Genomic DNA, 12,500 nt, shown 5'->3' on the forward strand with positions numbered 1-12,500 from the left:
ATAGAAGGAGGAAGAGAAAAATATATTGTGTTTTGAGAGGAAAAAGAAGAGGAAGAAGAGGAGGAGGAAATACAGGAGGAGGAAGAGGAAAATAAGAGATTGTGTTTTGAGAGGAAAAAGAAGAGGAAGAAGAAGAGGAAGAGAAGAGGAGGAAAGAGATAGGAAGGAGGGAAATAAGAAAACACACACACACACACACACACACACACACACACACACACACACACACACACACACACACACACACACACACACACACACACACACAAACAAAAAAAAACTAAAAAACTCACCAGCCGACATAACATCCTGCCGGGTCATCATCTGAACGACCCCGGATGACCTCCCCGGGGGCACTAGGAACTCCTGGGGTCGGGTCAGGGTGGCGTCAAACAAGGATGCCCAGGTCCCTTTGAAGTAGATGGCGTTGACCAGGGCGAGGCGTGTTTGAGGGGGCAGGAAGGTGATGAGTTCAGGAATGCGCCCGCGGGTCGTATCGCTAACGTCCTTGTTGATTTGGCGTCTGGTTTCCTGAGTGTGTGCGGGGGAGAAATTTTAGGCTACAGAATGGAAATTTGGGGATGGAAGGGAGGAATTTTAGTGTACAGAAGGGAAATTTGGGGATGGAAAGGAGGAATTTTAGTGTACAGAAGGGAGAAGAAATGGGGAGGAATTTTAGTGTACAGAAGGGAAATTTGAGAATGGAAGGGAGGAATTTTATTGTACAGAACGGAAATTTGGGGATGGAAAGGAGGAATTTTAGTGTACAGAACGGAAATTTTGGAATGGAAGGGAGGAATTTTCGTGTACAGAACGGAAATTTTGGAATGGAAGGGAGGAATTTTAGTGTACAGAACGGAAATTTGGGGATGGAAAGGAGGAATTTTCGTGTACAGAACGGAAATTTTGGAATGGAAGGGAGGAATTTTAGGCTACAGAAGGGAAATTTGGGGATGGAAAGGAGGAATTTTAGTGTACAGAACGGAAATTTTGGAATGGAAGGGAGAAATTTTAGGCTACAGAAGGGAAATTTGGGGATGAAAGGGAGGAATTTTAGTGTACAGAACGGAAATTTTGGAAAGGAAGGGAGGAATTTGTGTACAGAAGGGAAATTTGGGGATGGAAGGAAGGAATTTTAGTGTACAGAACGGAAATTTTGGAATGGAAGGGAGGAATTTTAGTGTACAGAAGGGGAAATTTGGGATTGAATGGGAGGAAGGGAGAGAAGGTAATGGGTAGGGATTTTAGATTATAGAAAGGGAGAAGGGAATGGAAGGGAGGGTATGGGGGGAAGGGAGAAGAAATAGGGAGGAATTTTAGTGTACAGAAGGGAAATTTGGGTATGGAAGGGAGGAATTTTAGTGTACAGAAGGGAAATTTGGGTATGGAAGGGAGGAATTTTAGTGTACAGAAGGGAAATTTGGGAATGGAAGGGAGGAATTTTAGTGTACAGAAGGGAAATTTGGGAATGGAAGGGAGGAATTTTAGTGTACAGAAGGGAAATTTGGGTATGGAAGGGAGGGTATGGGGGAAGGGAGGAGGGAATGGGGGTGGGGGAGTTTTTACGACTCTCTCTCTCTCTCTCTCTCTCTCTCTCTCTCTCTCTCTCTCTCTCTCTCTCTCTCTCTCTCTCTCTCTCTCTCTCTCTCTCTCACACACACATTTTTTTTTATCTCCCTTTCCTTCAATCTCCTCCTCCTCCTCCTCCTTTTCCTTCCCTTACACACACACAACCATCTCTCTCTCTCTACCTCTTCTTCCTCCTCCTCCACCTACCTCGGACTTGGTGAAATCAACCAAGCGCAGGTCGAATATGTTGCTGGTCAGGCATCGGTTGAGTCGAAGTTGCATTGAGAAGTATCCGCGGTTGGCGATTCCGAGCTCCGCGTCACCAGCTCCACCCTCCAAGCTGGAAAGGGTAGCCGTGTAGTGCGGGTAACCATGAATTATACACATAATCACAAATGTAAGTATAAGTATTGCAAGTATTTAAGTGTGTCTCCCTCCGCAATCCGTAACATACTTTTTTTGATTCAGTGTTACATTCCATACTTAATTAACTTAACTTCCCGGCGGATAATGATGGAAAATTGAAGGATGAAAGATTGAAAGGTCTGATAGTTGGATGGATAGGAAATTGAAGGCTGTGTTGATGGATACAGATAGACGAGAGAGAGAGAGAGAGAGAGAGAGAGAGAGAGAGAGAGAGAGAGAGAGAGAGAATGAGAGAAATTGAGCGAAATATTAGAATGGAGGAGAGGGAAAGGATTGAAGAGAAAGAAGAAGGAGGAGGAGGAGGAGGAGGAGAGAAGAAGAGAGAGAGGAAGGAGGATAGATTGAAACCATTGATTGATAGACAGAAAATAGAAGGCTTGCATTGATAGAGAGAGAGAGAGAGAGAGAGAGAGAGAGAGAGAGAGAGAATGGAGAAAGAGTGAAGGTTAGAGTGTGGTGGTAGTAGTAGTAGTAGTAGTCTCTCTCTCTCTCTCTCTCTCTCTCTCTCTCTCTCTCTCTCTCTCTCTCTCTCTCTCTCTCTAACATACCTTTCTCCTTCCCTCCTCCTCCTCCTCCTCCTCCTTCTCTCTCTCAACACACTTTCCCTCCACCTCTTCCCTTTCCTTCCTACCTAACACACTCTACTCTCTCTCTCTCTCTCTCTCTCTCTCTCTCTCTCTCTCTCTCTCTCTCTCTCTCTCTCTCTCTCTCTCCTCCTCCTCCTCACACTCACAAGAAACGAAGAGCCCGCCAATTCGAGAGTGCGTGGGTCTTGTTGGCAAAGTTGAGTGCGGTCTCGATCTCCCTTTGCGTGGAGCCCATGGACCCGAAGTAGGCGAGGGACAACACACTCCAGATGCTGTACGGGGACATGATCGCACTCTTCTCCCCTGTGGCCGCCGAGAGCTGGGGAGAGAATGAGAGAGTGCGTTAGTAGCTATAGAGGTGGGCTAGTTAGTATATGTGTTAGTATGGATGGATTGAGACGGGAGAGTGCGTTAGTATAGAGAGGTGGAGTATGTTAGTATGTGTTAGTATGTTAAGATGGAGAGAGAGGGAGAGTGCGTTAGTATAGAGAGGTGGAGTATGTTAGTATGTGTTAGTATGTTATGTTGGAGAGAGAGGGAGAGTGCGTTAGTATAGAGAGGTGGAGTATGTTAGTATGCGTTAGTATGTTAAGATGGAGAGAATGGGAGAGTGCGTTAGTATAGAGAGGTGGACTTGTTAGTATGTGTTAGTATGTTAAGATGGAGAGAATGGGAGAGTGCGTTAGTATAGAGAGGTGGAGTATGTTAGTATGTGTTAGTATGTTAAGATGGAGAGAGAGGGAGAGTGCGTTAGTATAGAGAGGTGGAGTATGTTAGTATGTGTTAGTATGTTAAGATGGAGAGAGAGGGAGAGTGCGTTAGTATGAAGATGGACTTGTTAGTATATGTGTTAGTATGTTAAGATGGACACAAAGGGAGAGTGCGTTAGTATAGAGAGGTGGAGTATGTTAGTATGTGTTAGTATGTTAAAATGAAGAGAAAGGGAGAGTGCGTTAGTATGAAGATGGACTTGTTAGTATATGTGTTAGTATGTTAAGATGGACACAAAGGGAGAGTGCGTTAGTATAGAGAGGTGGAGTATGTTAGTATGTTAAGATGGAGAGAATGGGAGAGTGCGTTAGTATAGAGAGGTGGAGTATGTTAGTATGTGTTAGTATGTTAAGATGGAGAGAAAGGGAGAGTGCGTTAGTATAGAGAGGTGGAGTATGTTAGTATGCGTTAGTATGTTAAAATGAAGAGAAAGGGAGAGTGCGTTAGTTTGAAGATGGACTTGTTAGTATGTGTTAGTATGTTAAGATGAAGAGAAAGGGAGAGTGCGTTAGTAAGAAGATGGACTTGTTAGTATGTGTTAGTATGTTAAGATGGAGAGAGAGGGAGAGTGCGTTAGTATAGAGAGGTGGAGTTGTTAGTATGTGTTAGTATGTTAAGATGAAGAGAGAGGGAGAGTGCGTTAGTATAGAGAGGTGGAGTATGTAAGTATGTGTTTTAGTATGCATGGATTGAGACGGGACAACCAAACCAAGAATTAAAACCAGGCTCTTCTCTTCCTCCTCCTCCTCCTCCTTCTTCCTTCCTCTCTCTTTCCTTCTCTTCTTTTCCTTTCCTTCCCCCTCCTCCTCCTCCTCCTCCTTCTTCTTCCTTCCTCTCTCTTTCCTTCTCTTCTTTTCCTTTCCTTCCACCTCCTCCTCCTCCTTCTTCTTCCTTCCTCCTCCTCCTCCTCCTTCTTCTTCCTTCCTCCTTCCTTCCTTTCCTCCTCCTCCTCCTCCTCCTTCTTCTTCCTTCCTCTCTCTTTCCTTCTCTTCTTTTCCTTTCCTTCCCCCTCCTCCTCCTCCTCCTTCTTCTTCCTTCCTCTCTCTTTCCTTCTCTTCTTTTCCTTTCCTTCCCCCTCCTCCTCCTCCTCCTTCTTCTTCCTTCCTCTCTTGCCTTCTCTTCTTTTCATTTACTTCCCCCTCCTCCTCCTCCTTCTTCTTCCTTCCTCTCTCTTCCCTTCTCTTCTTTTCCTTTCCTTCCCCCTCCTCCTCCTCCTCCTCCTTCTTCTTCCTTCCTCTCTCTTTCCTTCTCTTCTTTTCCTTCCCTCGCCTCCTCCTCCTCCTCCTCCTCGTACTTCTGAATAACCCCTGAATACCGTGTCAACATTTAATTAAACAAGATCATGTAATTCTATATACGATTCGTGGTTTTAAGGATATAGGAATGAGTGTGTGTGTGTGTGTGTGTGTGTGTGTGTGTGTGTGTGTGTGTGTGTGTGCGCGCAACTAGAGTGAAGGAGAGAGGGTGGGGGGGGATAACGTACCACGGGTTAAACTGACAAGCTATCCTAAGCTATCTACATTGGAATCAGAAAGCCGCAATGAGGGTGTAGGAAGAGAGAACACAGTATCCGTCCATAAGGAGAGGGGTGAGGCAAGGATGTGCAATGCCTTCTTATCCGTTCAACCTATATATGGGGAGATGATATTGAGGGAGCTGCAAGGGTTGATGGAGTCAGGTTTGAAGGTTACATCAACCATATTAGGTACGCAGATGATTCAGTGATGATGGAAAGTTGTAAAGTTTTGTTTAGTGGGTGCAACATCTGTGGTCATATGCCGGAGAGAGAGAGACAGAAGGGGAAGGAATTATAGAAGGGAACAGACCCCAGGAGACGGGACACAACCCCCGATTAATACCTGGTACCCATTCACTGCTGGGTGGACAGGGGTGTAGGGTATCGGAAAAGTTGGAAAGTTTTATTTAGTCGGCGCAACATCTGTGGTCATATGCCGGAGAGAGAGAGACAGAAGGGGAAGGAATTATAGGAGATGGGAACAGACCCCAGGAGACGGGACACAACCCCCGTGCTGGGAGATGGACAGGGGCGTAGGGTATCGGAAAAGCCGCACAAATTTTTCCACTCCGCCCGGGAATCGAACCCAGGCTCTCTCGATTGTGAGCCGAGTGTGCTAACCACCGCACCACGAAGCCTTTCCCTACCTAAAATCTTGCCCTGCCCTGCCCTGCCCTGCCCTGTCCTTTCCTTTCCATCCCTTCCCTTCCCTTGAATTCCTTCCTCCTCTCTCACACACTTCTCCTCCCTCTCTTTCCCTCCCTCCTCCTCCCTTTCCTCCAACCACACTCACCCCCTCCCTGGACAGTTGGTACCCTCATTTCGCGACCCACTGACGTAAACAAAACACTGATTAGTCTTACCGTTCTGAAGAGGGAATATGAGAACTGCTCCACTGTGGGCGGGAAGGCTGGGTCGGGGGTCGTGAATCTCAGTTCGCCCTCACCCGGGAAGCAGACATTGATATCGTTCACTTGCCGACCCTGCTGCTGACCCTGCTGCTGACTCTGCTGCTGACCCTGGCCGCACACGAGAGCCACAGCCAGGAGAACAATGGAGAGTGCGGAGGACAGCGATTTGGCGGCCATCTTGATGCTGAAAAAAGAGAAAGAGAGAGAGAGAAGTGAGATGAGAAACCGCGGGGGATGTATAAGAGAGAGAGAGAGAGAGAGAGAGAGAGAGAGAGAGAGAGAGAGAGAGAGAGAGAGATTATAAAAGAAAGATACCATTTGTAAGAACTTGACATGCAGTGGTTTTGTATTCCTGAGAGAGAGAGAGAGAGAGAGAGAGAGAGAGAGAGAAAACCTAACCTAACCTAACCTAACATATTTAAAACCAAGAATACTAATCCCTTCCATTTGTAAGAAGTTAACAAGCAGTAATAATAGACAGAGTAGCGGGCTTTTTTTTATAATTGTTTCCTATTTTTCTTTGCCCGGTCTCCTTTGCTGTAAAAAATAAGTTAATATAATTATATTCCGCGGCGTCTCCCTCTGACCACGCGGGGCTGTCTCTCCTAGCAATACCGCGCGGGAAGGGTCGGTTTCTGGGTTCGAACTTTCAGAAGCTTCAACCCCTCACATAATCGACTTCCAAAGGTCAATATGGGGATTAATAGGTTTTTCATGGGTGCTTTTTCACGCTCATGGTACAGAGGAGAGGTCAAGTTGCCATCAGGGTCATAACACTACCCCTGGAAATGCCCACAACACCTACGAAAGCTTTGTCAGATATGTGCTTCTTAGGTTCATGGTACAGAGGAAGGGTCACACTACCACCAGGGTCACAAAACTACCCCTGGAAATGCCCACAACTCCTACGAAAGCTTTGTAAAATGTGTGTTTCTTTAGGTTCACGGTACAGAGGAAGGGTCACACTACCACCAAGGCCATAAAACTACCCCTGGAAATGCCCCCCAAACTCTTATAAAAGCCTTTTTTAATATGTGTTTCTTTAGGTTCATGGTACAGAGGAAGGGTCACACTACCACCAGGGTCACAAAACTACCCCTGGAAATGCCCCCAACTCCTACGAAAGCCTTGTCAAATGTGTATTTCTTTAAGTTCATGGTACAGAGGAAGGGCCACACTACCACCAGGGTCACAAAACTACCCCTGGAAATGCTCACAACTTCTACGATAGCCTTGTCAAATGTGTTTCTTTAGGTTCACGGTACAGAGGAAGGGCCAAACTACCACCAGGGTCATAAAACTCTGTACTTGTTAATGTTGCTGGGTCAAAAAACAGGCCAGCTAGGAGAAGACCAAGGCTCAGACAAGCAAACAGATATTTCAAGACTGTTATGAAATCCTCTTGATCATTACATGTGGAAATGAAGTCACCCTCTGTTAGGAACTTCGCTTTGGTATGGGTGTAAGGTGACCAGATCTGCTGACACACACACACACACACACACACACACACACACACACACACACACACACACACACACACAGTAAGTTAGTTGATTGACAAATACTTAGAAATGTGATCTGATATTCGAAGTAAAAAAAAAAAAAAAAACGTAAAAAGTTATTCTAAAACAAACAACAATATGTATTATCTATTATTTGTCCAAAGAATAAACTAAAATCTCTCTCTCTCTCTCTCTCTCTCTCTCTCTCTCTCTCTCTCTCTCTCTCTCTCTCTCTCTCTCTCTCTCTCTCTCTCTCTGCAAGTAGAGGGTAACACATAGGCCTATAATCTAGTTAATAAAAATATTGAGCACTTCATGAATATAAGCACATATTTCACTGACATATGTTTTCATTCAACAGGTCACACACACACACACACACACACACACACACACACACACACACACACACACACATGAAAACCGGGTTAATCTACTCTGCGACCTTGGGGAACAGTCGTATTGAGAGCCAGAAGGGTCTTAAAAGTTGCCGGGGTTTCCAAGGGGTGTTTTGTGGCCCTTGTGATAATTTAAAACCCCCTCTGCACTTTGGACGGGAAAAATTACCCAAGAAATCCCGCGGTTACTCTTCTCTGTCGTAATGTGAACCAGAAAGGTCGAAGAATTGCCGGTCTGTCCACGCGCTGTCCTGTAATGCAGCTAGCGATAAGTTTAACACCACTGCACTTTGAACGGGAAAATTCACCCAAGAAATACCGCGGTTACTCCTCTCTGTCGTAATGTGAACCAGAAAGGTCGAAGAATTGCCGGTCTGTCCACGCGCTGTCCTGTAATGCAGCTAGCGATAAGTTTAACACAACCTCTGCACTTTGAACGGGAAAAATCACCCAAGAAATCCTGGTACTCTTCTCTGCCGTATATTGTAAAGACGTACAAGATTGTGGACTCTATAATCTCTCTGTGCACTTTCCTATGCGATGTTCCAAGAAGTTTGAGGTTTGGTAAGACACGTTCTATATATTGTAACGTAAGAGTATTTCGTAAGATAGATTTCAAAGTTATATAGATAGGTTAATGAGATTTTTTTAACCATATGTTGTAAGGTGTAGGACAGAAGAGGAGGAGGAGGAAGATGAGGAAAGAGGAGGAGGAACAAGGAAGAAGGAGGAGGAGAGGAGGAAGGGGAAACGAGGAGGAGGAGGAGGAAAAAAAAACCAGGAAGGAAAGGAAGGAGAGAGAGAGAGAGAGAGAGAGAGAGAGAGAGAGAGAGAGAGAGAGAGAGAGAGAGAGAGAGAGAGAGAGAGAGAGAGAGAGAGAGAGAGAGAGAGAGAGAGAGATTTACATAGAGAATCAGACCACACAGACCTCATGATCCAGACTAGGTGATCTGTCCTTAAACCTTAGTGATTCTACAGTAAGCAGATGGCTCCAAAACGTTGCTTTTCTACTCTAGTTAATATTAAGTTTAAGGAAGTGACGGTCGAGCTTGTTTTTGAAGGAGTCAATCGTGTTACACTGGACCACTGACGGAGGGAGCTTATTCCATTCTCGCACTACAACGTTGGTGAAGAAAAATTTGGTGCAGTCTGAATTTACTTGTCTACATTTGAGTTTTGTGCCATTGTTCCTCGTTCGCAAAGTGTCATCGATCATAAACAATGTTGATCTGTCTACATTCGTGAAACCATTAAGTATTTTAAAACATTCGATCAGTTTTCCTCGGAGGCGACGTTTCTCAAGAGAGAACATGTTAAGGGTAGAAAGCCTTTCTTCGTAGGATTTGTTGCGCAAGGAAGGGATCATTTTTGTTGCCCGACGCTGAACACCTTCTAGTTTAGCAATGTCCTTTGCATGGTGGGGAGACCAAAACTGTACCGCATATTCCAAGTGGGGTCTGACTAAACTATTGTAGAGCGGGAGTATTACATCTTTATTCTTGAATAAAAAGTTTCTTTTAATGAAGCCCAACATTCTGTTCGCTTTATTTGCTGCATCGATGCACTGATGTGAGAATTTGAGGTTTGACGCGATTTTGACCCCCAGGTCCTTAACGCATTGAACGCTTGTGAGTTTAACGCCGCGCATTTCGTATTAGAACTTCTTATTTCTTGTTCCAACTTGAAGGACCTGGCACTTGTCTACGTTAAAGGGCATCTCCCGTCTACCCGACCAAGCTGAAATTTTGTGCAAATCCTCTTGGAGGCTTTGCCTGTCTTCGTCAGTGAGAACCGAGTTACCAATCTTTGTGTCGTCTTCAAATTTACTAATGCGATTATTGAGTCCAACATCCACGTCGTTGATGTAAATATTGAGGAGCACTGGGCCAAGAACCGAGCCCTGAGGGACGCCACTAGCGACCGGCGCCCACTCTGAGTTAAATCCGTCAATCACCACTCTTTGTTGTCTGTTGCTCAACCAATTCGCGATCCATTGGTTTACTTGACCGTCAATACCTATTTGCTTTAATTTATAAAGTAATTTATGATGTGGGACTTTATCAAACGCTTTCTGGAAATCAAGATAGACTACGTCCAATGATTTGGTTACGTCATAAACTGAGAAGAGGTCGTTATAAAAGGTTAATAGATTTGACAGGCAGGATCTTTTGTTACGGAAGCCATGTTGTGAATCCCCAATTAATGAGTGGCTTTCGAGGTAACTCACAATTTTGTCTCTAATTATGGTCTCAAGTAGCTTATCTACAATTGAAGTTAGACTAATGGGTCGGTAGTTACCTGTTTTTTTTTTTTTTTTTTTGTCTCCTTTCTTAAAAATCGGTGTCACGTTAGCCTTTTTCCAATCCGAAGGGACGATGCCTTGTCGCAAGGACATATTGAATACGGTAGTGAGGGAGGAGACTATTTCGCTCTTTGTTTCTTTAAGCAGTATAGGATATACTTTGTCGGGTCCGGGACTTTTATTTGTTTTAAGTGAATGGAGAGCTTTAAGAACTTCATCGGTTGTTATTTCAAAGTTAGGCAATGCATGCTCGAGATTTACATTAGTACTGGAGTTGGTGGTAGCGAGAGGAAGACTGTTAGTATTAAACACCGAGGAAAAGTAATTGTTTAAGAGGTTTGCAATGTGTTGGCTGTCAGTCACTGTGCACCGGAAGGAAGGAAGGAAGGAAGGAAGGAAGAAAAAGAGAGAGGAAAGAAGAGAAATGAAGGAAGAGGAGGAAGAAACGAAGGAAGAGAGAGAGAGAGAGAGAGAGAGAGAGAGAGAGAGAGAGAGAGAGAGAGAGAGAGAGAGAGAGAGAGAGAGAGAGAGAGAGAGAGAGAGAGAGAGAGAGAGAGATGCACTACTACCAATAAAAAAAAAAACTTCAACTGTTGCCAAGCCGAGTTTTTTTTTACCCTGGAAGAAAACGAGTTCAGAGAGAGAGAGAGAGTATATATAAAATGTGTGTGTGTGTGTGTGTGTGTGTGTGGTTTTCCCCGACCACACACACACACACACACACAGTGATAACCGGATCCACACACACAAAATCTAGTTCCTCTACACACACACACACACACACACACACACACACATAGTCACTCAGCCGTATATCCTGTGTGTGTGTGTGTGTGTGTGTGTGTTTCAAGGTCTGTGTACGTTGTTAAAAGAGTACACACATACCCTGTTCTTATGTGTACTTTGATGTGTGTGTGTGTGTGTGTGTGTGTGTGTGTGTGTGTGTGTTTCAAGGTCTGTGTACGTTGTTAAAAGAGTACACACACACCCTGTCCTTATGTGTACTTTGATGTGTGTGTGTGTGTGTGTGTGTGTGTGTGTGTGTGTGTGTGTGTGTGTGTGTGTGTGTGTGTGTGTGTGTGTGTTTCAAGGTCTGTGTACGTTGTTAAAAGAGTACACACACACCCTGTCCTTATGTGTACTTTGATGTGTGTGTGTGTGTGTGTGTGTGTGTGTGTGTGTGTGTGTGTGTATTGACATGCATATACTTAAGCCACACACACACACACACACACACACACATCGGTCCCTACACCTGTACACCTTTTCGTCATGTACACCTTTCAGGTACACACGCCATGTACGTTTCCGTTTCTATGTGTACACGAACCTACTTTTTATTGTGTATGTGTGTCCTTGTGTGTGTGTGTGTGTGTGTGTGTGTGTGTGTGTGTGTGTTCTCCATGACCGTACGTGTGTGTGTGTATGGTTGAGTGTGTAGTCAGTCACACACACACACACACACACACACACACACACACACACACACACACACACACACACACACAACTGCCTATCCAAATACGTACACACACACACACACACACACACACACACACACACACACACACACATCTGCCTATCCAAATACGTACACAACACACACACACACACACACACACACACACACACACACACACACACACACACACACGAAACAAACAGACAGACAAACAAAAGTAATACTAAAGCAGAAATACAACAACATTAACAAACAACAGCAACAACAACAATTGCCACACACCTGTTAATAAAGGGACCAGGTACGGAGGGGGGGCGGGAGGAGGGGGGGCGTGACCTTCTCCTCTGACAACCAAACACCAACTGAATCCGTTTCCCTATCCAGCTTCTTCTTATATCCTCTCTCTCTCTCTCTCTCTCTCTCTCTCTCTCTCTCTCTCTCTCTCTCTCTCTCTGATTATCATTCTTCCCCATCAATTTTTTCTTCCATTTTTTTTTTCTCCTCTTTTTTCGTCTTCCTCCTCCTCCTCCTCCTCCTCCTCCTCCTCCTCCAACTCTTCTTCTTCCTTCTCTTCCATCTCTCCTCCTCCTCTTCCTCCTCTTCCTTCTCTCCTCTTCCTCCTCTAAGTCTTCTCTTTTCTCTATTTCTCTTCAAACATAATCTAATACACTTTTTTTCCTTCCTCTCTTTATCTCCCCCCCTCTCTCTCTCTCTCTCTCTCTCTCTCTCTCTCTCTCTCTCTCTCTCTCTCTCTCTCTCCAGGGACAGGGATATGACTGGAACGATTTCGTGTCAAATTTTCGATTATACTCCGTGAGACTGGGTTAAAAGAGGCCTGCCCTACCCTGCCCAGCCCACCGTGAGCCCGAGGGGACGCCCACAGAGTTCATGGGATTCAGGTTTCGTGGCGCGCTGCCCAGAATTTGCGACCCTGGTACCGGGATGCTAAGTCTATATACACCAGGTCAAGTCACACGCAGGTTTGTGGGAGGAGACACGGCCGAGGCGTGGCTTATGCGTGACGTTGCTTGGAGCCAAACTAGAGAATGTAGA

At 45.0% G+C, this 12,500-nt stretch overlaps 1 protein-coding gene and 1 long non-coding RNA gene across 2 annotated transcripts in view; one reads left to right on the plus strand and one right to left on the minus strand.

Annotated features, from left to right (window-relative positions):
• LOC126988541 (serine protease inhibitor 42Dd-like) overlaps nucleotides 1-11,811 on the minus strand; it is a 14,835-nt gene extending 3,024 nt beyond the window's left edge. The window contains exons 1-5 of the mRNA XM_050846794.1: nucleotides 11,730-11,811; nucleotides 5,733-5,964; nucleotides 2,729-2,901; nucleotides 1,777-1,909; nucleotides 294-531 (exon numbers count right to left, since the gene is read on the minus strand). Coding sequence (XP_050702751.1) covers nucleotides 294-531; nucleotides 1,777-1,909; nucleotides 2,729-2,901; nucleotides 5,733-5,957 — 769 coding nt within the window. The 5' untranslated portion in view covers nucleotides 5,958-5,964; nucleotides 11,730-11,811. The remainder of the gene's footprint in view (nucleotides 1-293; nucleotides 532-1,776; nucleotides 1,910-2,728; nucleotides 2,902-5,732; nucleotides 5,965-11,729) is intronic.
• LOC126988550 (uncharacterized) overlaps nucleotides 1-12,500 on the plus strand; it is a 44,601-nt gene that overhangs the window by 30,714 nt on the left and 1,387 nt on the right. The gene's annotated exons all lie outside the window — the stretch shown is intronic.

Source organism: Eriocheir sinensis, chromosome 69 (assembly GCF_024679095.1).
Source record: "Eriocheir sinensis breed Jianghai 21 chromosome 69, ASM2467909v1, whole genome shotgun sequence".
In the NCBI taxonomy this organism is placed as follows: domain Eukaryota; kingdom Metazoa; phylum Arthropoda; class Malacostraca; order Decapoda; family Varunidae; genus Eriocheir; species Eriocheir sinensis.